The following is a 27,505-nucleotide window of genomic DNA, read 5'->3' on the forward strand; positions in this document are numbered from 1 at the left end:
GAAAAATGCAGTTTCGCTTTCTTTCGTGCGCACCGCAGCACCGACTACTTCTGCCCGCTGCCGGTCTTCCATCGCGCCGCCGTCGTCGCCACCTTACCGGTTCGGTAGAGGCTCTCTTGGTGCGCGGGAGAGACCGCAATCCATCGAAAAGTGTACACAAGCGGGCGCGCGCTCCAGCGGGCTCCCAGCTGGCCCCCTCGAAACAGCTTTATAAAAGCGTGGAAATTTTATAGTTTATACATCATTCAGTGCTAGTCTCCAGTGCGGTGCAGATTAAGCTTGTAGTACTTTCGTTCGTGGTTCGATTTGTCCTCTTCTGACGGGATTAGTAGCAGTGTGTGGTGTTTGAAAAATTGTGCAAAAATGGCCTTCAAGGTAATTTTCAGTGATCCCCAGAGCCGGAGGGTTGTGCGGAGGACGGACGGCGCAGAAGTGAAGATTGGAAATACGGAAAGACTGTGTTTGCAACGCATTGGACGAGTTGTGTGCAAGAATGTAATGCTTGGGAAATGTTTCGTTCGCAGTCAGGACGAATACCACTTGAAGTGGATAAGGATTGCTGGGAAACGTGCGAAAAATGTGTGATTGGTTTTTCGTTTTGTGGATAGTTGCACCAAAGCGTTTGGTTGGACGACGAAGTGCTGAACAAATGCACATAGTTTTTGCAATACAGAGAAAAAAACATATGGTCAGGGTGAATTAGCAAAATCCATAGTTATTCACTCAAAACTGGAATTGTATGTCAACAATATTAAGTTCTAGAGTTGCATAGTGTCATAAAATGTAGTGATCAGCAAATCCAAAAATTCTTACATATATTTGAAATGTATGATGAAAATGCAGCGTGTCAACTCTTCATCACCAAAAGAAGTGCGCTAAGCAATCTTGCATACGTTATGATACCACACAGACGATGAGACCGACTCGATATTGAGTTGAATTCGGCTCAATTTTGAAAAAATAGTGGATCTACTCACAAGGTGTGTCAATTTTTCCCTCGATTTTCCAGGGAAAACTTCCCGGATATGAGAAAAATCGACAGAATTTTCACTCAGTCTATTGATATCCTCCAAGACTGAGTGAAATTTTCGTCGAATTTTTTTTACTTTCGAGCAGATTATTGAGGAAAAAATCGAAAGATTCTACTAGCTTTGTGAGTAAATCCAATATTTTCTAGATTGAGCCGAATCCAACTCAATTTTGAGTCGGCCTCATGGTCTGTGCAAGCAACATTGCAAAAGTTATAAAGCATTCTTCAAGAGTAGATCATGGTCTATAAGACTATGAGACATTTATTATAAATGGCACGTATGTCAATTGTGACTTGATTGTATGCCAGCAGCTTACAATTGGGCCACATTGCATTGAAATTAACAAAAGGCTCCGTTCAGTTTCTAAGTGGACAAGATTTCTATGCTTTAAAGTATGAACCCTAGAACATTACATGTTTCAGCTAAGGTTTTATGCAGTTTGCTAGAGTATATCGTAGTCTTGAAGACAGTTTTACGTTTATTGCTAGTTGTAAATAGGGACAATGAATTCATTAAAAAAAAAGTAGTGCCACACCCTACTTAAACTTGCATATCTACATTTAAATCCATGAATTGGAAACGAGAAAACAATCTCAGCAATCTTGATACAATACTTGAAATATTACCGAAAAATGGGAAAATTGGAGCTTGCACAGTGGGCCAGGTATTAAATCTAGTAGCAATTGAGTTGACGTCGTCAGTGAAGTACCTTGTATTAATTAGGACCACAATTTGGTGGATAACTATAGTTCAAGGTTTGGCCAGTTCCAAGAAACTGCACATCAACTAAATTAGATGCAATACCAGAGCGTTATTAATTTTCTCCAGCTAGATTTCACTTCCTGGCCCACTGTGGCTTGTGGGCACTAATCACCCTGCATAGTCAATCGGAAGCTCCCGTAGCGTGGGCTGATCACCTTTTCGTGGTCCACTACTGGTGTATGATGTACGACACCATCGAACTCGGTACCTATGCTCTTATTGTTGATGCTTATGATTGTAGCAGGTTTGAACATACATGATCAATCGAGCAGACTTCATTTGGGGAAGGGCTTTCTTTGAATATGCGGTATCCAAACTATGGTAGACTTATAAAAGTATCTACCAGTAAGGACCTCAGTAAAGAGAGTTTGACTGCTGATCGATGAATTGGTGCGTGTGTTCAGAATTATTTGGTTTATGTAGCATTTACATGTTCTTGCTTATTCTAGTTAATCTATGTGTAAGAATGAGACGACTGGATATGCATCTTCGCAAGGTCTGCACTTTTGGTGACTTGGTGGTCCTACCCGACTGCGCAACGTGAAACCTTTCGTTTGCACATCAGTCTAGGTCTCAAGCGGGGAGAGGAAAGTGGAAATGAAATAATTCTAAAGCTATGGCGCAATCGCCGCATATGGTTGCAATTGCATTCTGTGTAATTTGAACTGTGGACCATTCCCAGTTTGGAATGGATGACTTTGTTTGTTTACGATTGGGTTCTTGTCATGGTTGTTTGTAGAGATGCACATGACATGATCCTCGGTTTTGAGAGTCTCCGAGGAACATATATTGGAAACATGACCAGAGTCATCAGTTTGGACCGAGGTTCTGATGCATGGTCAAATATCAAGTATCATTACTTGTTTTTTACTGAGAATTTATGAGATGGCGTATATTTTGATAGGTTTCAGAACCCTTGGAATGAGGCTTCTTGTGACACGAGCAAGTATGTGTGATAACTGTATCCAAAACGAATACCTCATTACATTCCCTTGTTTAGCAAGGAGTCGGAGAACCAAAACACACGGACCCGAGCAAAGTCTGAGATCAAATTAAAAACAACCAAGACTGGAGCAATGTCCGTAGTAATGTTTCCTACCCGCGACATCCCGGAAAACCATTCCAATTGACCAAAAATCACGTGTCCCGATCATTGGGAATCTGTTCCAGTTTCCCGGGAAATATTTGTAGGCGGATTTTTGACTGCAAGCTACAATAAATTTACTAGAGAAGTCATATGGAATTTCCAAAGAGAAAGTTTGAAGAAACTTCCAGAGGAATCTGAAGATCTTCTCAGGGAAATCGAAAAAATATTTTGGAAGAAGTCGGAACAATTGTCCAAGGGAAGTTAGAAGAAATTTCCGGCAGGCCAGGAAAATGTTCCAAGGACGTCTGAAGACATTTCCATGCAAATCTGAAAAGACGAACTTTCGATTGAATATGAAAATTTCTGGGAGGGCTGGAAGAGACTTCTGGAAGAAAACGGAAATTTATTCTGATTCAACAGGAAATCTCAAGAGTAGGTTGGAAATGCTATCTAACATGAAGCTTTAGTGTGATAATTTATTGGCTAGAGAATAGTCTGATAAGAGGGAAGGTAGATAGTTCCGCTAGAATACGGCAGTATGAAAATTTAATAGAAGTTGAAAATGAGCTAAGCGCCATTAATGCGCGACAGTACTAGTCAAACACACACTATCATTAGCAAATTATTTGGCTATTCCTTAAATTTACAATATCGTTGATGTAGATCAGAAATAAAAGGAACTGCTACGTTTACTGGCCAGAGCGAGCTCTGTACATCTTTCAGTAGCACAAACTGTTGCCTATCACTAAAATAACTAAGAATAAATTTGCCAGTCTACGTATGACATAGCATTCAAATTTTTCAAAAGATCGGACCGTTGCTATGATGTAATCGTTCTAACCGAGACTTGGCTCGATTCTCGAACGCTCTCCAGCCAGGCGTTTGGACGCGAGTATGTAGTCTTTCGCTGCGACCGAAATTCTAAGAACAGTTGGAAATCTAGTGGAGGTGGTGTTCTTGTGGCAGTCCGTTCCGGTTTGAAGACGAGAGCTTTAGAAAATGACGCGTGGGACTGTGTGGAACAAGCATGGGTTGCCGTTGAACTGAGTGATCGCACACTGTACTCATGTGCGGTGTACATTGCTCCTGACCGTATTCGTGACAACGAACTTATCGAAACCCATTGTCAGTTCGTTTTCGCCGTAATGGAAACTGCAACTCCAATTGATGAGATAATTGTTCTGGGTGAATTCAATCTGGCTGGTGTTTCGTGGAAACCATCTCACAGTGGCTTTCTCTATCCAGACCCTGTACGCTCTGTGTTTCATACAGGATCAGTTAGCCTTCTCGATTGCTATAGTGCAGCAACGCTATCTCAAATCAATGACGTAGTTAACGAGAACATCGAAGCTTAGACCTCTGTTTCGTTAACGCTCAAGACACTGCTCCAATTATCTCTACGGCACCTTCTCCACTAGTCAAGCAAGTTCCTCATCATCCTCCTTTGGTTGTCACTGTCCAAGATAGTCACGTTCGGGATTTTGAAGACATTTCCACAAACGTGTCATACGATTTTCGGAAAGTTGATCATAGAAGTATCATCGGCGTGCTGTCTAGCATAGACTGGAGGAGCGTCTTGGACCCTGATAACGTTGAAACAGCTGCGCAAACTTTTTCATATGTCTTGGCGTATGTTGACAGACACGTTCCGAAGAGAGTTCACCGAAAAGGGTCATACCTTCCTTGGCAGACGAGCCAATTGCGAAGGAAATTCACCAAGTATCATACGCTGTCGCTGAAACATCATTACGTTAGACTCAATCATGAGTTCAAGCGAGTTAGCCATCGATGCTATTCGCTCGCGATATCAACGTGGGATTCAGAGTAAACTCAAGTCACACCCGAAGTCCTTCTGGAATTACGTTAACGAGCAGTGCAAACAGTCTGGCCTACCATCGTCAATGATTTTCAACCTATCAGGAGATCTGACGCTTGTTTTCAGACAAGTTTGCCAGCGCTCTCTGATGAGATGTTAACCGACGACCACGTTACCCTAGCAGCTAGTAATGTACCACTGTCCGGTCAAGCGTTGGGTGCAATTGACATCGACGTCGAGATAATTTCCACTGCCACACAACAACTTAAGTCGTCCTTCAATAAGAGATGAACTAGCCTATGGCTAAAAATCTCTCAAATAAAGGAAACAAAAAAAAAAAAAAGTCGTCCTTCAACCCAGGACCCGATGGTGTCCCATCAGTATTTCTGAAGAAGCATATCGCCAGCTTGCTGACACCGTTGCAGCATCCATTACGCATGTCCATCTCAAGTGGTATATTTCCATCTTGTTGGAAATTTGCACATATGTTTCCTGTTCACAAAAAAGGAAACAAACGAGACGTGGATAATTACCGTGGAATCACGTCGTTGAGCTCAGTTTCGACGTTATTCGAGTTAGTCATCTGGAGCCCCTGCTCTCTCGTTGTAAGCAGTATCTTAGTAGTGATCAACACGGCTTCATTTCCGGTCGTTCTACTACCACTAATCTACTTTGTCTGACAGCGTATGTCACGGAAAGCATGACAGAACGGGCTCAAACAGACGTAATTTACACCGAATTGTCGGCTGCATTCGATAAACTGAACCATGCAATTGCGATTGGTATGTTAGATAGACTCGGGGTAAATGGCAACCTCCTGCAATGGTTTTGCTCTTATCTCAGTGATCGCCAGCTGATGGTTACCGTTGGTGAATGCCAGTCTGCTACTTACCCAGCCACGTCAGGGATACCTTAAGGAAGTCACCTAGGCCCGTTGATTTTCCTGTTGTACTTTAATGACGTGAATCTGGTCCTCGAAGGCCCTCGTCTATCGTATGCAGATGATATTAAAATCTATATCCGGATGAGTTCGATCGATGACTGTCACTTCCTCCAATGCCAGCTCGAAGCGTTTGCTAACTGGTGCAACTTGAACCGAATGGAGCTCAACCTCGCGAAGTGTTCAGTTATCACCTTCTCTCGCAAGAAGGAACCGATCATGTTCAATTATGTACTTCAGAAAACAACTGTCAGTCGTGTCAACCACGTAAAATACCTGGGAGTTATTCTGGATTCCCAGTTAACGTATATGCAACACATCTCGTTCATTGTCGACAAGGCGTCAAGATTTTTGGGATTCATTTTCAGGATTGCAAAGAATTTCGCTATACTGTTCCCTGGTGAGGTCCACTCTGGAATATTTGTCTGCTTTATGAAACTCAAGCTATAACAATGGTGCTGAAAGAGTTGAGTCCGTTCAGCGTCGATTTTTTCGATTTGCTCTGAGGAAGCTGCCTTGGAGAAACCCTTTTCGTCTACCCAGTTATGAAAGTCGTTGTCAACTGATTGATCTGGAGCTTCTACGTACTCCGAGACACTTCGCAGGCCCTGCTCATCGCGGATAGTTTACATGGTAGAATTGATTGTTCTACAATCCTGGAGAAGATCAACGTGAACGTCCAACCCCGCTATGTTAAGATTGCCTCAGCATCGCACTAACTATAGCATGAACGGTGCTATAGACGGCCTTCACCGTGTGTTCAGTCGAGTTTTTTTCAGTGTTCGATTTCAACACGAGGAATGCTACGCCGGCGCTTTTCCCGTATTTTCTCTGACGCAGCACGCTATGTCTGAAGGCACTTTTTTTGCAACTTTCATGTACCTCAGTTTTATTTTCCCAGGAAGTTAGTATTGATCCTAACAATCAAATCTGTGAAGGTTTTAAAATAGTTCATCTTGGGTTTTTTGAGAAAAAGTATTTTGAAGTATACTTAGCCGTTTATGAAGGCATATATGGACTATTGAAGATACAAAACTGTTACGAATCGAAATAAATTCAGCTGAAAATGATTAAAAAGGGGATTGAAGTAGTTAAAATATTAAGTTTCAATTATACAGTAAGATTTCTTCTTCGGTACCGTCAGATATCGTAGCTTTATCAGGATCTCATAATGTTTAAATTTAATAATAAAATAATTAAACAAAAGTCCCTAAATTTACTATTATACCGCCATTCCATAGCAAAACGATATTGTGGTTCTTAGATTATGGTCAAAATTGTAGTTTTGTTTCTTATCACAATTTTTTATTTATTTTGTCATTAGGGTGACCATTTCAACGTTATGGTGGCCCAAAAAATCGATTTCTTTTTATTTTTTCAAAAATGACTTTTTTCAAAATATCATAACTTTTGAACCACTAGACCGATTTCAAAGTTCAAAATATAAAATGAAAGGTAAAAAGAAACAACTGTAATAAAACATTTAATGATATTAAAAAAAATGAAAAACATTGATTGTTTTGCTCATGCCCTCGATCACATTTCACAAGGAAAGCGTAAAAGAGAAATAGGTATCGCAAGAAATTCTCTCTATTATACCTGATTTCGAATAAATGGAGTGAGATTTGTTCCTCTAACGACCCGATGAGACAGCTATTAAAAATTACATTCAAATTCAAATACCTGTTCATAAGTTTTTCCTTCATTTCGTTGAACTTCGATGAAATTCTTCAATCGTTCCGGATGTTATATGAACGTCTCTGAGTTTGGCATTTTTTCCTGAAATTCTCAGATATTTCATAAAGTTCACAGTACTTTCCTAATGTTATTAAATGTTCCCTGTTGTTCACAGACCATCCTAAAGTTTGCAAAATTTTCCTCACGTTTCAAGAACTTTATGCAGAGCATTTCATATAATGTTGCTATAGTTCACAGAAGTCTCTTGAAGTTCGTTGAACTTACCAGGAGGACATTGAACTCCCTTGAGGCTCACAAAACGTCCCTGAAGTTCGCAGAATTTTATAGAACTTCTCCTCTGAAGTTTATAGAACTTCTCCTCTAAAGACCGAAGTACATCTTTCAAGTTTGAAGAATTTCCTGAAGTTTGTAGAGCTTCCCTGAAGTTTAATGAACTTCTCTGAAAGTTGCTGAATTTCGCTGCTTCTTTGGAAGAACTTCTTTAAAGTTTGCAGAACTTTCCTTATATTCATTACAGATCCCTACAGTTCACAGAATTTACTAGAAAGTCACTGAACCTTCCTGAAAGTTTCCTTAGACAAAATATGGGAAGTGCAATGATGCTCTAGCAATTCTGTAGTAATTCAAGGTGAGGGCTACCTAAACTCACTGGGCAAGAGGAGCTAATCTCATGTGAGTTTCGTTCCTGTATTGTCCACATTATCGGGTAAACGATTTTCAAACAAATTCGTCGTGGTTTTCAGAATTTATTTTCGATCTCACCGTTGAGTCAAACATCTCTATTTATTTTTAAAAATCCTAGAAAATTTTCCAAACCTCAGGATGTGTTGGTGACAAATGCCACTCTCGCCACCTACTAAGTACGGGACACAAAACTTCCGGATACCTGCCATATCATTTATTGAGCTCCGGTAAAAATCTGTCAACGATAGTCGCTTCTAAAGTGTCATGATTTTTTTTACAGAGTCGCTTTTTCGAAGCACATCAAGCGAACTACCTATCTAATTTCTTCGTGATTCCAGATTTTCTACACGATACATCTATAAAAAAAAACACTGGAAACAGGACGAAAACCAATGCCTACTATGATTACGTGGATGTCGCGGACTGTCCTGCTCGTTTCTTTTTCTTTTACTCTTATGAGGAAAGATAAATTAAATAAGATGTGCACAACATATATAAAATGATTTTGCGCAAAGTCGTCATAATCAATATGGATCTTACTTACAAAGAGAACTTCTTTATTTCCATTTGGATTAATTAAATCAACTTTTGAACCTTATTTAACTGCATTTTTTCAATTCATAATAGATTTGTATGGTCCATAGTCCATATAAGTCTTCATAATCTGCTCTGTAAACTTCAAAACACGTTTTCTCAAAAAATCCAAGATGAAATATTTTAAAACCATCACCGATTTGATTGTTATGATCAACACTAACATCCTGTGAAGAAAAATCAGAGGTACATGAATGTTGCAAAAAAGTGCCTTCAGACATAGCGTGCGCAGTAAACCGTTGAATGACCATGCATTTTATTGTATTGTGTATTTTAGTAAGCTGGACTATGTATTTTAATGTTATTCACTTGAACATCATTGGGGATACACTCAGCCTGTTGATGTAAACTAATAACTAAATCACTAACGTCTTAGGTTTGGCTTTCAACGTTAGCAGTTCAAAAAAAAAAATGGTGCATAAGAGTATTTAAACCCTTCTTCAAACCTATAAAGGGGCCTCTAACGATACATATACTATCAATTTTATTTACCAACGAACAGCTCATCTATTGCCGTAGGAATATCAGTTCCTTTCCCAAACCCGTATTGAAATTTATACAAAACGTAAAACCTGTTAAAAAATTTAACAAGTCTATTTACTATCCGTTTCTCAAAAATTGTATTGACAATAGACAGGGTGGAAATAGGACGATAATTGCAAGGATCAGATGCATCAATTTTGTCACATTGAGACAGTCAGAGTCAGTGTTGGGAAAATATCAAAAAATCAAATCTCACCAATGCCCAAGATCACAGTTGATTTTCGTAGACAAAAATCAACAAGCATACAGCTGCGGTTGATTTTGCAAGCTGTGATATCGCAGCTCGGAATATCAAGCTAACGAAACTCACCAGCTGCAAATCTCAACAAACTGTGGTGAGATTGAGTTTAATGAGTTTTGCATTACACCCGAATGCAACCGAAACTTCCATAACGGCTGGCAGCAGTCACTTTGTGTCTGCCATCGGTGAACAGTAAAAAGAGATAGCAAACTATACTTTCTCTTTCTAAGAAAACGATGTGCACCGGAATGATTTTTATGTCTAGTCAAGCCTCCGCTTGATTTTTGCACTTTGTGAATAGTCTCGCAATATCAAATGAGCTTGAGAGTGGAAAAATATAATTTGTTCGATGATTTTACCAAACTGCTTGCTTCAGTATGGGTTTGAAAAGTTCCTAAAAGGTATTTGAAAATGCATTTAGGTTATGTTTAATGACACTTGCTGGGATATTATCAGGTCCACAGCGTTTTGAATAGTATCCCAGAGTGTAAAATTATTGACTGCTTAGGCTGAGTGTGAAAGCGTTGCATTGCTCTATCCAGACTGTTTACACCCAACAGTAGAAGAAGAGGCAACGAAAGAACCAAAAAAGCTATTCGGTTCCTCATAAACAGGCGACTCACACCGCTTACCTTCGCTCACACAGCATGTAATTGAAGCATCTTTCCACAGAGAATGAACGCTCAGTCAGTCAAAGCAAAGCTTGGTTACCATCACGGAAGAATAAACGTACTCACTGAGCTATGACTGAGTGCTCTGCTGTCAGTGACTTGTTTACTTCCCAATCATTCAGACTCTCACGAGGCAGTGAAGGATGAGGATGATGGATTGAAATGATATGAAAATTGCTCATTGAATCTGACTGTTTGGCGCACTAGTAATGACTCATGTTTAACCATATTCATGTAGGGTGATTCAGAATAACTGTCACCGATTTCACAAATATGCAATTCTCATTGGGTAAAATTGGTATAATATCAGCTTGTATTGGTAGTAGGATTTGAAATTTCATTCGTTTGTGATTTCAAGCAGCCATTAACGAGAAAATGGAGCATGTCATAGGGATTTGATCTAATATCTGTCCCACTAAGCACAACCCGCGCTTTACCTTTCTTTTTTGAACGGTTTTGATCAAACAATGGGAAATTTCTGTCAAAGATGACTTCTAAATTTATTCACCTTTCCATACGTACCGTTAGATTTGATAAAGAATAACAAATTGTTGATATATTGTTTAAAATCAAATACTGCTTCTTGATTCTGAATTCTTCCTACGAGTTTCAATTCCGTCCTAACGCATTGAAACGCCATTAGATTTTCTTCGTCCTACGGATAAACGTAGAAAAAGGGAATTCGCTAGGAGCGCTTTTTTTGTTTTGAGAACAATGAGCGTAAATAATAGGATTTATGTTGTAGCTATTGAACTAACGCATCGAAACAAACCTATTATTGATTTTTGCACGGTGCAATCATTGATATTTCGATCGCTCTACTCTATATCTGTATAAAATCATATGCACCTTGGAAAGAATGAAATTTTTTTTTCGGATAATTATAAAGGTACAAAGGAACCATGCGTGGAAAATCCGTTCAATACCAAAGCTTACGCGCATCAAAAAGTGCTCGAACTACATCGTGCGTGCCAGCTGTGGTTAATTTTTGTGAGAAATGTGGCTGGTAATTAAAATGAAGGGTGGTAGATTTGAATTAAAGTACGCTTAGTTGAAGGTTATGTATGTGTAGTATAACTGGAATATCCTGATATCAAAAATTAATGCAAGCGTTCAATCGTTATGACCATTTTTAAAAGTTACAGTTATTCTGAATCACCCTGCATGTCGGATGTTCTAGGATCTTCTAGCCGTTTTGGAGGTCAAATCTGTTGATCTACGAGAACAACTACGACCTGGAGTCTATGTGCATCATTTGCGATCTATTTACATTCATATAAGACACTCGCGCATTGCAGGGAGAGGGTTATGTTTCAAACACCCCCACCCCCCTCACCACCCCTTACAGCCGTGAGGCACATACAAAACTGTATTTTTAGGCTTAATAGTAGTCAACTTCTGCTTGTTTCATGCAGTAAACTCTCTGCCCCCCTAACTAAATATTCTTCCTAACTGGAAATCTAAGATACTTCGACCACTTTTCCCATACAAATTTAAAAAAAATCTCCACAGCCCGATATTCTTCTTTACTCGATGGTTCTTCAATATCAAGTACGGGAGAGCTGATTGCACCATTTTAATAAATTGTTCACTCTATTCTGTTGAATGAAAATTATCGAAATAGAAATTGCTTGTTCAAGATACTCCGATGCAAAATATCTTACTCAAAAAATAGGACAAAGTTTATTCTTCTTTTAAATCCCTGGTTCTTGAGGCTTCCTTCAGGAGCTTCTTCTTACTACCTCCGGAAGTTTCTTTTTAATCCATTTGAAAGATTTATCCGACTCACCTTGTTTTGACTTCCTTTGAAAATTTCTCCCGACTAATCCCGAATTTTTTTCAGACCTATCCCAAGAAGGCTCTTCCAGTTTTTCTTGAAAGCTTATTGCACCTTTCCTCGGCTGGTTCCAATTTTATGTTGTGTTTATGTTATGTTGCTAACGACTTTCCTCCCATTGCATCGCCTATTAATTGACATCCCAGAAAGCTTTCTTTCCCCTCCAACCATCAATTACACTATCTCGATCACGCATAAGTCGAACTAATGAACGAGCTTCTTCCCATCCTACTTATTGGCAACTATGAAGGCACGCAAACTTGTTGACCACACCAATGCACCACAACCAAGCTCCTGCTTACCGACGGCCATTCACCAGACTCGCACTAAGTGCGTACGATAAGTTGGTAAACAAAGTGCATAGCGCATGCATAATCTCCTTGCTTTGCAGCACGTGAGTCTGTCTAGGTTGATTGCAATGCATTCGCGCGCGGTCGGTGAACCTCTTAATGTTTCCGTCCGTGGCCAGTCCGAGCCAAGCGAAAGTGATTTGCATAAAACTGCTTCTTCCAAACGGAACAGTTGAGCAGTCTACACTCAGCACCTGAAATGGAAATAATCTCATTAAATAGCATCGAATACCGGTCCGTAAAATAAATCCAATAATTGTTCCTTTTTATGATTCGATTGCATCACACACCGCACCCACCCAATCCACACTCGACGCCAAAGAGATAATTTCCGAGACAAACAAACCAATCATAAAATTACACATTATGTTGCATGCCGTCCAAAACTGCCGCGAGAAACTGAAGACCGGGTCCGGCCGGAACATCGCATAATCGGTCCGTACCATCGCACCGTTTTCCAATCTTCATCTCCGCCAGCTCCGGACGCCCGAAATTGCACAATAAACCCACCGAATCAATCCGATATACCTACCTATTAGCCATCAGAGACCCACTGACATGGTTCATTTTGTGTGTTTTGTTTTGATCTTTCTTCCGTTGGTAAATGTGAGCAGTTTGTAGTGTTTGCCTCCTGCCTGCTGGCTTTGGCCGCCGCCTACCCGGGAAGCTACGGCGACTACTACGGCGAACAGGAAGTGGAACAGCACGAACCGCAGCAGCACCAGCACCAGTACGGACAGGTTGCGCGGATTTCGCTCGGCGACGGAGGTCACGGACACCACGAGTATGCCCACCACGAGGATGAGCACGTCGATTACTATGTGAGTACTTGAGCGTTGATTACGAGCATTTTAACGTTGATTCTGTTGCAGCTTATGTTAGGTCAAATGGAAATCTGAAAGTTTTTGAACAAATATCAAGTTGTGAGCCCAGTGAGGATTTCCTATATTTACAATTAATGGCTAATACAATGTTTTCGGATAAGTTGAGTAGGTAATTTTCCAGGACAAAGTGGTGAGTCCAAACCACGGTTGCTTCGGCTGTTTTAGACAGTCTTATCCAAGACAAATCAAGGCAATTACACACTTAGAAAAATTCATGTAAATTTAGGTGCTCTGAGACTGACATATACGAGCGTCAATTTTGACATAAAATTAAGTCATAATAGACGCGAAATTCAGCCCAATCAAACGTACTTTTCGTCGAGTAACGAACTATTCAGTCTCAGAGCACTTAATTTTACATGACATGTTTGTTTACGTCTCATCCTTTATGTCAAAGATGGATTCCATCACGTGTAAAATAAGGTATTTCTGAGTGTGTATAGTTATGTTAACATATTTCGGAATGTCGAACTCTTGATCAAATTTCGGACTGAGAAAATCGGTGATCTCAACAAACTAAGAAATCGGATAAATCAGATAAAATCGTTATTACGTTCAGGTTCAAATGTATATGATTTTTCATGGTAGAATTTTTCCTCATTACAACATGAGCTGAAAGCGGCTCCGGTGATGTAGTGGTAAGCGTGATTGCCTCTCACCACAAAGGGCCTGGGTTCAGTGCCAGTCGGCACCGCCGGTATTTTCTGAGGCTTAAAATCTCTGATCACGCCTTCTTTCGGAAAGCCGAAAGAAGATAAGATCTCTTTGTTGTTCTTTGCAAGTTTTTCATTTACTTGTGAAGTCTAAGTTGAATATATTCCATGTTAAATAAATGCTAAATGCTAAAATTGTTTTCATTCATGCAACGTGTTTAACACATTATTTCTTAAGCCTATCAGCGCGAAACGAAAATGAAAAAGAAGCACGCTTAAGCTATCATCACACTGTTTGACAAAACGCCAAATATTTGGCAAATTTGGACAAATATATTGGACCAAAGTATAATGGCTAAATATATTTGACCAATTTTTGCTATGGCAAATATTTGACATTTAAATTATTTGGCATTTTGGCATGCGTTTTGTTATTGTTTGTCAAGCATGTTTGCTCAATACTATCAAATAATTTATTTGACACTCTGAAATTTCTTGAGTAGCAAACATCAACAAATAATTGTGCAATTACCGGTTCTCGAAAAAAAAACAAAAAAAAATCAAATTTTTTGTGATGTGAGCGTTTTGATGATGGCAGAAGACTATTCCGGTGCTACTTTCGACGATGTGGAGAGTGTTGGAGCTCCAAGTCCAAGTGGGATGTCGAAATGTGCACGAAGAATCGAAGAGTGGAGCGAGGAAGTCACTTTAACCTTGATCGCAGCCGGTTATAAGCCGCATGGTTATAACAATGATTATAAGTTGTTGAGGAAGTCAAAATCTTTTCACTGGTGAACAGTAGTTCAGAGTTTTCTCCCTTCGTGGCGCTAGTACACATGTGAATATCTCGCTTATAAAATATCTCTAGATCCTGACCAGATAGAAAGTTACTGTCCAAGACAAAGTTGTTAAGGAAGTTGGTGTACAGTAGTACAGAATTTTTTCACTACGTGGCGCTATTATACATGTTGGTCATTCCAGCTCAAGTGTATACAACACCTGTGGTCAATGTCACCGATTTGAACCAAACTTTGTCAAAACGCTTATTTTGACATTATGAACAAACGGCTATTTTGGTTTTGCTCATAAGTGCCTGGATCCATCTGGGCTACAACCCTGGATTTTTGAGATATTTAGATATTTTATCTTTAAGGAGATATTACTCCACAACCAAGCAAGTTATGTTTGATCTTGGTACGCAATATTGAAGGTATTTTAATTTAGATTTTTATAGGTGTACTGACAATACAGTAACTACAGTAAACAGAATGATTTCCGGATGGTATTTAAGCTATCAACATATGGACTAATTTCACCCAGGGCGGGATTCTTTATTTCAAATTTTCACTACTTTTTGGAAAACCGTTCTGATGCGACCTACCTTTAAGAAATTCTGCTTCAAAACCAGATAGATGGCATCCAGGACTTCGGGTATGATGTTTGAAATAGTTGGCAGTGGGATGCGAAAAAGGTACTGTATATATTTCTTGCGTCACTTTTCAAATTGACCAATTTTCATTGATCGACTCTATTCATCGACTCTCTTTTTCGTTAATAACTCGACTACTCAATCGTTTTCTAGATGTTTTCTGCTGCTTCTTCCATCGAACTGTGTGTGTCAAAAATATCCGGAAATATCTTAACACGGCCGTGGCAATCCAAAGAGAAAGTCGATGAAGATAATCGATTAATGTAGATAGGACCTATTGAAAATAGACGCGATTTTTTTTCTATTGAAGCTGATATTGTGCCGCAATGTTCTGATAGAAATGTTGCACACAATTAAATCAATCGTTAATCTCAAAACCAACCAATCAGCGACTGGATTCAAAACTGGATCCAAATATGTACCTCAGTTGCATAGCCTTCACAGCTAAAAAAAAGTAGTGTAAATTTCCGTTACTATGATGCACATAAATGGAGCGTCATAAATCATACCAATTTACATTATAAATCGTGTAAATTTATGAGACATGTCATGCAATATTCCATATATTGTATGCAACTTTCCACCTTTGTTTGCAACATTTCTTGCAAGCTGCTAGTTTACGTGAAAAGGAAGTTTACATACATGAATGTTTGCATGCATGGATGTTTACATCACCAGTAAAATTCAGATTTTTTTAGTGTGTTGTCATAGCATTTCAAGCTGAAAATTGCATATCGACAGTGAGAACGCATAAGGGCGTGTACGCGATGATCGAGACTCTTCATCGATTTATCTTTGCATTGCTACAGCTAAGCAAAACAATTTTCTGGAATTTCAAGCTAAACATTGCATTAGGTCCTAAGTAACATTGATCGATTCTCTTCGTCGACTTTCTCTTTCGTTAATAACATTAGCACTTAACCGTTTTTTGTTGTGTTTGTCGTATTAGATGCTAGATAAAAACTTCTAGATACGAAATTTTAAATGTCTGTAAAAGCCATGTTCGAGCAAAAATGACCTGCTTTTAACGAATTGAACCTAATTGAAATGGGAATGCATCCAATTACGCCATATACGTTAAAAGCAATTAATAACAAGATAAATTACGATTGCACGACAAATGAGGTCAACTCAAAGTTGAGATTAGTTCACTCATATTCTTGAAAACGTAGTTAACTCATAGACTGAGTAAAACTTCTCGACCTTTTACAGGAATTTGTTTACTAATATGAGCAACATCTCGATGTACTTAAGAAATTAGTACATGGAAAAAAGATTTCATGTAGTTTCTATTGGAAATGCCCATCATATTTTTCCATTAATAACACCAATGATATCTATCAGAATTTCGCATAACATTCATATGATCACATGAGTTCTATATGATAAATCATTTAAATTTCTTTTGACAAATAAGGTTCATGTGAGTTTGTGGTACAATTCCCGATTATGATATTACATGAAAGTTTTGTGAAATTCTAATGAATATTTTCCATTGGATATGTGATTTATTCTTTGAGTGTGTACTTCTAAAATGAGTAAATTTTCGTAGATTTTTGTTGTATTCGAAAATATTTATAAGACTCGAAATTTGATTCAGCCTACAAGTAAACTACGTTTTCTAGAGTTTGAGTAATTTAATCTTAAATATGAGCCAATTTTATATGCCATGTAATGTGGAAATCCGTTAGTTATTCAATACTGGTTCTTTCACACGCCAGCAGTGGGGGAACGAGCACATCTTAGTGAGAGATTCAACTTTTCACCACCTAAATATAGATAAATCGACAATCAAAAGAGCAATGTATAAACTTGTTAATACAATTCTAAACACTTCTTGCTCAAAAAGTGTTTATGAATCAGGATCAGGGTTGCTGAAACGCAACATATTCATTACATTTTGAACCAAAATTACAGCACCTGCTTAGGTGATTATTGCATGTTCAATATCTGGAAGAAACGATATTTGTCCGGAGATTTGGCATCATAATTGATGGCTAAACGTGACCAAACCCAAGACCAAACCCAAGACCAAACGATAGGTGCCATCGATGCTGATCTTCACCCGATGCCTGATATTGGGGAAGTCTGTTGATGTAGCGATGGAAATTACTTATGACCTTAGAGATATTGGAGAATTCCCATTCGTGACATATGCGTTTCCGTACTTCCTATAATGTGTGTAATGCGCTATACTATCACCTCAAAATTTCAAGAGCACAGCTGCCACAAAACATACAACAATGAAACTGGAACTTCACATTTGATGCAGCAGAGAGGGAGTTCCAATTTCATGAGTGATGTCACATCTATGTCCAAAATGTGTTCTCTAGAAAACTTGAAGTGATAGGGCATTTTAGCCATCATCAGGCAATTTTTGGACCCTTTAAGGAATCACCATTAATAATTTTTGATCATACGATTTTCGAACAGATTTATCAACCAAAGGGTTAAAGTTTGGATCAGCACGCCTACGCATATTAATTTTACCATCGAATAGGAAAGATTTTTCCCTAGCCGACGGTGTTGTTGATTTGGCAAGGTGAGCTTTGATTTGTGAGAAAAGATTGGTTGAGATTTCACGACGTTCCTTTCTTATAAACAAACGGGTGACTTAGTTACCTGACATGATACTTATAGAGATGTGACCGATAAAAATTAATATTATTTGTTTTTAGATATTTAAGCACGAATCCGATAAAATGGATTTTTCCAACTATAAATCAATAAATCAAACTTTACTGGCAAATTTTGAATAAATCTTGGACTTTCGCCCCCCTCGATTTCATTCACTTTTTCAGTGACAGTGTCTATAGACAGTCAAGTTATAGACCGACCAACGTGATTCGACGTATCCAAACAAACCGTCAAACCATATGGAAAATGTTCATTTTGGATACAAAATGGCAGCACATTGACAGGTTTATAACTTTGAGCGTCTATAACAGTGACAGCTCGTTTGCGGGAATTTCTAATGCGTGTTGCAAAATGCATCGCACGTGTAATTTGATTAGTGATGTTAAACAGTGTAACACAATAAATTTTAAAATGTTCCCTTGATTACAAAAGTCTGTAAATATTTGTGAAAAAAATTAAAAAGTCTGTAAATGTCTGTAAATCTGGCATCTCTGGTGCAAAGAGAAAGTCGACGAAGAGAATATGCCAATGTTTCTTAGGACCTAATGCATTGTTCAGCTTGTATTGTTAAAACTTAAGGAAATTGGTTCACTTAGCTGTTCAAAGAGAAAGAGAAACTTTCCTATGGGATCGAAAAAAAATATCATTGTGCTCAGAAAACAAAGCTCATATAGTTTTTTTTTTTAAATATTTCAATACATTCGCAGCTATTGATATTAGTTTTTTCCTTCTGTGGCAATTGAAATGACACCATATTTTCGACGTGATTGAAGTGCATTCTATTTGATTTTATAGTTACAGCACTGTCATGTTAAATTATGAGCTAGTACAATTACACATTTTTCATATGCGCACCTCCGTTCACCTAAAATTCATCCGCCCCTTTAACGAGCGCCCATAGTCCACGATGTTTTATGACTTAGTTTCGGTATTTGGGCTTGGCCTTCTTCAAGTTAAAGTTCAGTACAAAAACCTTACGATACGAAACTAAAACTAGCCCCTTTGAAGATCCTCGATTTGTTTCCGTCGATCTTGTTTTACGTGCTGAGCACCAATGCTACCGCCGCCAGGGAGGCAGCTCCCACACCTGGACCCTACCTATCAATCCATCAACTCAACCTGCTGGGGTGAGAGGTAATCACACTTACCACTACACCACCGGTGCCGCTAAAACATGGCCTATGTTAAAACTGTAATCAGCACTTTTTCTAGAGGCTACTAATTCTTCAAGACTTTAAACTTCAACGAAATGCTAGACTTTTCTGAAATTTTCGAAACTTCCCTGAAGTTATTCAAACCAAACTTTCCTGAACTGTCACGATTTTTTTTAAAAAGTTCTCGTAATTTTCCTAAAGTTAGTTGATCTAAAAAAAAAATAACTTTGATCTACCCTGAAATAACCGTTATTTCCCTGAGGTTTTTGAATATTCCTTGAAGCTCATGAAACTTTCCTTTACATTTCTAAACTTTTTTTTAACTTCTCCGCACGTGCCTGAAGGAGCTCGTTCACCTAGTGGCGATCGTTTTTGCTTACTGAGCAGAAGATCGGGGGTTCAATCCTAAGATCCATCGCGTTATATGATATAACAATATCCCAGTGATTCCTGGTGGAAGTGCAGAGAACTCCTCGGCTTCCATCAAAGCGAGTGTCACGTCAACACATTCGTACCCATTCCTTTCTTGACCTGCGTTCAAGCTCGGCCGGCGTTGGTATCCCCTACTTTGAGATCACCAGTTTTTACACATTGAGGATGAATGCTAGTCCCAAGCATCATCTATTGGTTCTCTGTGCGATTACAGCTGATCAATCAATAACCGCAAGGAACCGTGGGCGGTCAATCATGCTCATGGACGTGCCTAAAGTTTGCGTTCCTATATGAAGTTGCCTAAATATTCAAGAAGTTTTCTCAAGCTCTCCAACGTTCCAGACATTTTGTTAATATGCATAGAACTTCCCTGAGGACCCGACAATTTTCCTGAAATTTTTTAAACATTCCAGAAAGTTTTGAAATATTCCATAATTCCTCGGAACTTCTAGAAAGTTCCTGCAACTAATTTATGGACCTGCTCTGAAGATGCCTGAACAATGAACCGGATGAAACTGCCTATAAATCCATAATCTTCTTTTGGATCTCCGTTTCTCAGAACTTCTGTAAAGTTGATTGAACTGCTTTGAGGTTCTTTGGTCTTCTCTGATGTTCTTGAAACTACTTTGAAGGTTTCACAGTTCTCCTTAAGTTATTAGTCTTCTTCTTCTCAATATCCTTCTTCTTCTTCGCATTTCAAGCTTAATGCTCAACGCATTTTAGCTTATTGCGTGCTCTCAATTTAGTGTTCGATACACTTCCACAGTTATTAATTAAGAATTTTCGATGCCTGTACCATTTTTGCATTAGTATAATCGTGTGGCAAGTACAATCATACTCTATTGCCCAGGGAAGTCGAACAATTTTCCAATCCGAAAAATTCCTAGACCGGACCGGGAATTGAACTCAGCCACCTTCAGCATGGTCTTGCTTGCACCTTTACCGACTGAGCTAAAAGAGGCAGTTAACTGTCCTAAAAATCATTAAACTTTCCTGAAAATCTTTGAACTTCTGTAAACTTCTCAAAACATTTCTGAAGTTTTAATTCCCGGAATTTTTTCCGTAGTTAATTAAGTTTCCTCAAATTTATAGAAAATAACCTTTTTCAGATCTTCCCAGAATTAATAGAGATTGCCCAAAATAAATCTGAGCTTCTGTGAGGATCTGTAGACCCAGCTTCTCTAAGGTTCATGGAGCTTATTTAAATTTTGTTACGATTTTCCTCAAGTTCTTTGGATTTGTCTAAAGTTATCATGACTTCCTAGAACCTAGTAAAAATGTCTGCAGCTCACTTGAAGCTGATGAAATCGCTTCCCTGAAGTCACATAACATATCAAGAGCCACAGGTGAAAAGGGCATACAAGCTTTTTGTAAACAAACCTTTGTAGGCCCTTTTCTCGCCAACCGAGGGTCACCCACGCAAACCATCAACATCACCGGGTAGGGGAAACTTCCCCTTCCTGATGATGTTGATGGTTTGCGTGGGCGACCCACGGTTGGTGAGAAAAGGGCCTACAAAGGTTTGTTTACAAAAAGCTTGTATGCCCTTTTTACCTGTGGCTCTTGATATGTGGAACTCAAAAATCGACCCCATTTCAGTGATTTCAAGTGGTATAGAAGGACATCGATCTGTCAAATTGATTATACCAGCTGTTAAATGAGAAAGGGGATCAAGGGGTTTGTCAATTCTTTTGAATGATTCTGTCGTGGTTTATAATTCTATGTGTTCCTAGCTCTCCTGAACTCATGTCTTACTATTTCCTTAACCAAATTAACAAATTCGTCACCTTGATTCACACAGCAAAACTGTGGTAAACTTAGAAGACGCGTGTATATAAAATTACCTTTCTATTTATTTATTTTTGGAACCAATTGCATCAAACTTTCGTTAGGTTTCATATGAGGAAAAACATGACCGCTTAAATTTGGAATTAAGTGTTTTCATTTTAAAGTCCAGAGAGAAGCAGCAAAATTTGGAACAAGAGTCAGAAGTACCATTTGAAAAATATTCAGCGTTTTGACCTGACCTTGCATCGTTCCATTTGCAAGAATTTTGTAAGCAGAACGATAAATGAAATCGAGTGCTTATCGATATCTGCAATATCCAAGATTTTCCTATGTTTCTAAATTGCCGTTAATTGAAAATTTCCTCAAAAATCCCATCACAAAGAACTACTCCAATTACATTTTAACAAAAAACATGGTAAGGTTGATCCTTGTTGATTGAAAAGGCAGAAGAAGAGCTACACACAATCATAACAAACTTTTTTTCGACCACTATGGCTAAGGTCCTAGGGTGGGACTCCTAGCTAGCTGTATCAAAGTTAAGCACTATTTACTAACGAAAATAATCTTTAATATGCATCAACTCGATATTTCGTGATGTGATCATAAGTTGACTCACTAAAAACACAGTTAACATTATTTCAACATACAATGGACAAAATAATAGTCCTCAAATCTTCGTTTGCATTAAATTATATTCAATAAACATAATTTCCGTCATGAATCCAATCCAAACAAATAAGACGAAGAAATAATGCATCTGTATAAAGGCAATATTACTGAATAACAACGCTCTTGATTGGCTTCTGACCGACTTGAAAATACTAGCTAACAATCCTCTGAAAAGCCCCCTGTCGAGCTAGTCGAAAAGAATGCCCACACGTCAAACTCCGTCAAGCATTTAAACAGCGGACGAACACCATCTCATTACGCATTACCGTGACTATTGGCAATTTGCCTCTTCGGTCACTCTGTAACTCTTCACTCCTATGGTAAAATCCGATAGGCTAACATCAGTCTGTGCGTGAAACTTGGTGAACATTTCCTTAGCCTTTCACTCCTATGAAAATCTCATATGATTCTGTCAATCTTTGCGTGAATAAACGGTGGCTTGCTGGAGCTATGAAAAGATAAGACAAAGTCCGCTAGATTTCATGCACAGATTGTCATATGCTTATGGGATTTTACCAGGAGTAAATAGTTGCAGAGTGGCCGTCAACGTCAATACTTACTTTCATAAGGGCCAATGCTGCAACCGCAAACGATTACTTTTTGTGTAAATTTCTCGAAAAAGAAGCTATTATTTATGTTTTCGACATTGGTCTTTATGAATGCTCAGTGTTGATATCACGAAAATTTTATTTTGACAGATCGATGTCCAACTATGCCAGTTATACCACTGAGGCAAAACAAAAAAGGGATCAGATTTATGTTATGTGCTGAATTGCTCGAAATTTTACAGAATTTCGCTGAATTTCTCTGCTTGCCGTGAAACTTCCACGAAATCCTTGGTATTTCCTTACACTTCTCGGAACTTTTTTAAAGTTCCTACAATTTTTGTGGACCACTCTGAAGTTCTCGCTATTCTTCTGATGATGTGCCTGGAATGGCCCTGAAATTATGACAGTAATGACCCGATTTGGTCGATTTTATCCTAACCGTTCTGCCCGACAACCGGCAGTCAGGCATCACCAAATTTCGTCTTGCCGAACCCCTCATACTCAATTTGATTATACGATGTGGTAATCAAACTGTCAAGTAAGAGCAAATAAAGACGTTTTTTTCCTTGATTTGTTTCCTTGATTTGTACTGAGTACCAATGCTACTGACGCCAAGGAAGCAGGTTCCACACGTGGACCCTACCTATCAACTCATCAACTCATGAACTGAAGACTGCCTTTACTTACCTTCAAAAGTGGCACCGACTGCAATTGAATTCAGGCCCTTTGGGGTGAGAGTAAATCAAACTTACCACTACACCACCGGCGCCGCTATTGCAGAAAGACCTATCGACTGCGAATGTTTATACAGGTGAAATAGTTTGTGTGGCTAACTAATGATCGCAAACGGAAAGACATGTTGAATCAAATTTTAAAATCTTTAGATACCTAGTCCTAGACAACAAAAGTAATTCTCTTTGTTCTCATTTAAATTTCCTATCATCCCGAAAGCTCATTAAAAATAACTTTAATTCTTCAGCAAAAGTATTTGGTATCTCTTCGAAGCCTTAATGGCTGTATCCTCTGCATACTCATCGAAAGCTTTCCTAATGTTATATTACTACACATTCCCTAAAGGCCACATGATATTTCCTTTATGAATCCATCAGAAATCTCCTCGAACAACTCCTGGAACTATTTTCTTAGGAAGTTAAACGAGACTTTCCCGGAAACTTCGTGCAGTTTCTGTACTGGGCTATGTAGCATCGGTTCATTACGATTTGCTGAAGTTGTTTAAGGTATTTCGCAGTGAGATTCTTATTCTCGTAACCAATTTGAAACTAAATGTACACAAATATCAGCTTGCACGACATGTACTACAACAAAAACTGTTTTTCCAAGTTTGCTACACTGCAGCATACATGAAGAAGCAATTTCAGGTGAAATGGGACACTAATGTCTGAGATTTGTTGAAATAGAAAATTCGTTGTAAAGCCTACGTGGCGGCCATTTGTGAACTCTAAAAGGAATCACTTTAAGGTGCATAATTGGTGCCCCTGAATTCCTCATGTATTCTAAATTGTGATGACAATTTTTTGTAATTGATCATTATTATAAGAAAATCTATCAACCTTGAAGTTTTTGAAAATTCCTTGAAGCTCATGGAACATCTGTCTACATTTCTAAACTTCTTTCTAACTTCTCCGCATGTGCCTGAAGTTTGCACAACTCGATGATTAAAAAGGAGCTCGTTTGCCTAGTGGCAAACGTTTTTGCTTACTGAGCAGAAGATCGTGGGTACAATCCCAAGCTCCTTCGCGATATTGAATCGTTAGGACATCAATTCAGCATATCGTTTACCGAAACGAATTCTGCTGCAATCCCTACCCTTTAACCCAACATCTCAGTGATTCCTCGTGGAAGTGCAGATAACTCATCGGCTTCCATCAAAGCGAGTGCTAATATGATCCGATTTGGACAAATTTTTAGATATACCAAATGCAAATCTTCATAAATATTCGCTTCGTAAAATTTTAAGAAAATATCATCCATTTACAATCAAAACCCATGCAAAGTCAAGTGTCAAATCGAACTAACTCCACATCCTAATCCTCTCTCTTCCAGGCCCCACCAAAGTACGCCTTCAAGTACGGCGTGAACGACTTCCACACCGGTGACGTCAAGAGCCAGCACGAAACCCGCGACGGCGATGTCGTCAAGGGCCAGTACTCCCTGGTTGAACCGGACGGTTCGGTGCGTACCGTTGACTACACCGCCGACAAGCACAGCGGATTCAATGCCGTCGTGCACAAGACTGCTCCGGTTGCCCATCACCACGGTGGCGAGCACTACTAAGCCCAATAGGAGCTAGGATCGCACTGTCGTCGTAGACTGCGTTTTTGCCTTTTCTTACCAAAAACCAAAACTTAGGCCATCGCGTGAGAAACTCTTGCGGATGGCTTCTCGGACGCCATTACGGACATTTATCTTTAACACACCGCTACCGTCACATCCCCTATTGAGTCCAACATTTCCGGAAAGCTACAGTCCTACACTGATACGTGCTACGCATTTGTCCAGCTCCGTTCGTTGATCTGAACTGTGATACCCCCCTTGTTGTTATTTGTTGTTATTTTGTTGATGTTATTTTTTGGCACTCTGAGGTTACCGTTCCATGCTTTGCAGCTTAAGAAACTCGCCGGTGCAGCATGGAAGTGAAACCGATCAAATTTGAATAAAGTAGCTACTTAACGAACGGAAAAGTCAACCGCGTAAGACGATCAGGAAAAGCCAATAACGGTGCACGTTACAAGACTGGAGGCGAACAACTGCAAGGCACCTTATGTAAATACTGAGGACTCCTACCGGGTATCGATCCATTTCCGAAAACAGCAGCTGAAGTAGTAGCAACATCGTATTGCTGCCTAGTGCGATGGCGATGACTTCTCAAAACTGGTTTCCCTGATGGTGATAAGCTTGAAAATATGGCCTGGTGATAAACGATACATGCACCAAGAACTGGTTGATATCCGCAAAACCAACTCCAACCAGCCATAGCGGATAAGCAGGAAACGTCGAATGTGGAAATTTATCGTGATCTTAAGTAATTTCCACCACTGCCGAGATGTCTTTCATTTGTGATGCAACGACTCTTCCTGACCAGGGCCTTGTCGTCACCATCCGCGCAGCCGCCGCCATAGAGAGGGACGTGTAGAAATGTGGACTAGCCTGTTTTTTTTTCACTCGACATGCTTTCAGACTAACAAGACTGATCACTTTTCCTTTTCGTATTTTCCCAGCCCAATAGGCACTCTCATTACTACCACCCATTTCAGTTTCACCGGTAGCTAAACAGCAAAAACTTGTTACTTTGTATTTATGTTGATATATAGTTTTACATTAGACGTCGCGGAGCAATTTTTATATGCCTTTTTTTCTTTCTCTTGCTAATTGGTAGCATACCTGCTGTTACGCTCTAGCTATTATAATTAAGTGAGAATAAAAGAGAAGTTGAGCTGTGCGAAATAAATGTTGCGAAAAAATGATGATTTAATAAAAAGAAGTGAGTTAAACAATTGAGTGATTGGTGTTTTACTTTGCGGTTAAATTGTGGTGATCAGGTTAATTGTGCTTCGTTATGCGGTATTTAAACAAGTATCACAACTGTTTCGTTTGAAAAAGCTTTGTTTATTATCCCCAGAGTCAGTGGTTATTCGTTTGGATAGGTTTTGTCGTTTGAAATCCGAAACATACCTTCTTTTTTCTTTGGGTTTCCCTGATCGGTAATATTCTCACCAATAATTAGTCTTCTTTTTTAACTCCTTATTTGTTCCAAATTTAACCTAGGTGCTCCAGGTACTACAGTTGCTTACTAGCCTTAATTGTTATGATATATATCTAAGTGTTTTTACATTGTTCCTGCCTTGGCAATTCAGTATTTTAAGTAGCTTTTTTTTAAACCTGCATGTCAGTATGAAAATTAACATCTAAAAACTAAAAATTAAACTAAATCTTATCTTAGTATAAAGGGAATATGAGGATTGCAACGATTTTTGCCTGAATTATTAATTATTTAAATAATTATTTAAACATTTGAACTAAAGTCTCAACATTCAAAACTCTATGTACCTCGGTAGTACTGTACCAAGGAGGAAACTTTAAAATCATCATCAGAACTTTGTTCTGAATCCTTTGAAGTGCTTTTTTCCTGGTAGTGCAACAACTAGACCATTTTGGCACAGCATAAAGCATGGCCGTTCTAAAAACTTGTTGAAATATTAGATGTTTATTCGTCAGGCAAACCCAAGTAGCATTTCTTGTTTTATACCACTCTATTTGTGGTTTTTTAGATCAATTTTATAAAACCGTCAATAAAATGAATAGCTCCAGCACAACCTTTTGATAACCGCTATAAGATCGTCTTCCAGCTTAGTGGACCCACTCTTGATAAGGTTTATAAAGCATGTTTGAGAATCACAATAAAGCTGTCTTACAACCTTTTGTAAGAAAGCCCCATACTCTACAAAAGGTTCTCATAGCCTCTTTAAGAGTAATATTGTATTCAAGCAGTTTTATTACGCTTTGGTGAAAATCAGCTATAAATCCAATTTAATTTTTATAGGCTTCAAAGCAACCGCCATAAATTAGCTTGTTGTTGTTCTGTTCTGCTGAAACTTTTTTTTTCATATGGAAATCTTTAGCGGTAAACATAGGTTTGAGTGTTGGTGCCAAGATCACCATGCAATCAATTTTGTTTCATGGCGACATAAGTGAAAATCTTAAAAAAAAATATATGACTTTTAAGTAATTCCAAATCATATGCACTAGAAATTTTATCGTGTATATTGGGATAATATGAGCGTTAAATAAATGCGCCTCCAAAATAATTCAAGTTAACAAAAAATTATTTCAGAAATCAAATGACTTTGATGGAATCATCTTAATTTTACAGAAAATAGATCTCAATAAATAAATGCATACCAATGCACACTGGAAATCAATTCGGATCTCTAATTTAGCGATTATTTTATTGAAATTTCTTGGATTTTATTCCAAGGCTAATGGCATTTTCAAAATAACAATATGGCAACAGAGGATTTGCGAAAAGAAATTACATT

The 27,505-nt window shown here is 38.6% G+C and overlaps 1 protein-coding gene across 1 annotated transcript; it reads left to right on the plus strand.

Moving 5' to 3' along the window:
• The first annotated feature begins 256 nt into the window (after positions 1-256).
• On the plus strand, positions 257-24,743 carry LOC135706801 (cuticle protein-like). Its single transcript, XM_065228465.1, has 3 exons — positions 257-375; positions 12,869-13,075; positions 24,513-24,743. The coding sequence occupies exons 1-3, from the start codon at positions 364-366 to the stop codon at positions 24,741-24,743; spliced, it is 450 nt and encodes a 149-aa protein (XP_065084537.1). The 5' UTR covers positions 257-363.
• Positions 24,744-27,505: the final 2,762 nt, after the last annotated feature.

The sequence above is a fragment of the Ochlerotatus camptorhynchus genome, unplaced genomic scaffold (genome assembly GCF_037179485.1).
Source record: "Ochlerotatus camptorhynchus isolate MF236.1 unplaced genomic scaffold, CSIRO-AGI_Acam_v1.1 ptg000291l, whole genome shotgun sequence".
Classification (NCBI taxonomy): Eukaryota; Metazoa; Arthropoda; class Insecta; order Diptera; family Culicidae; genus Ochlerotatus; species Ochlerotatus camptorhynchus.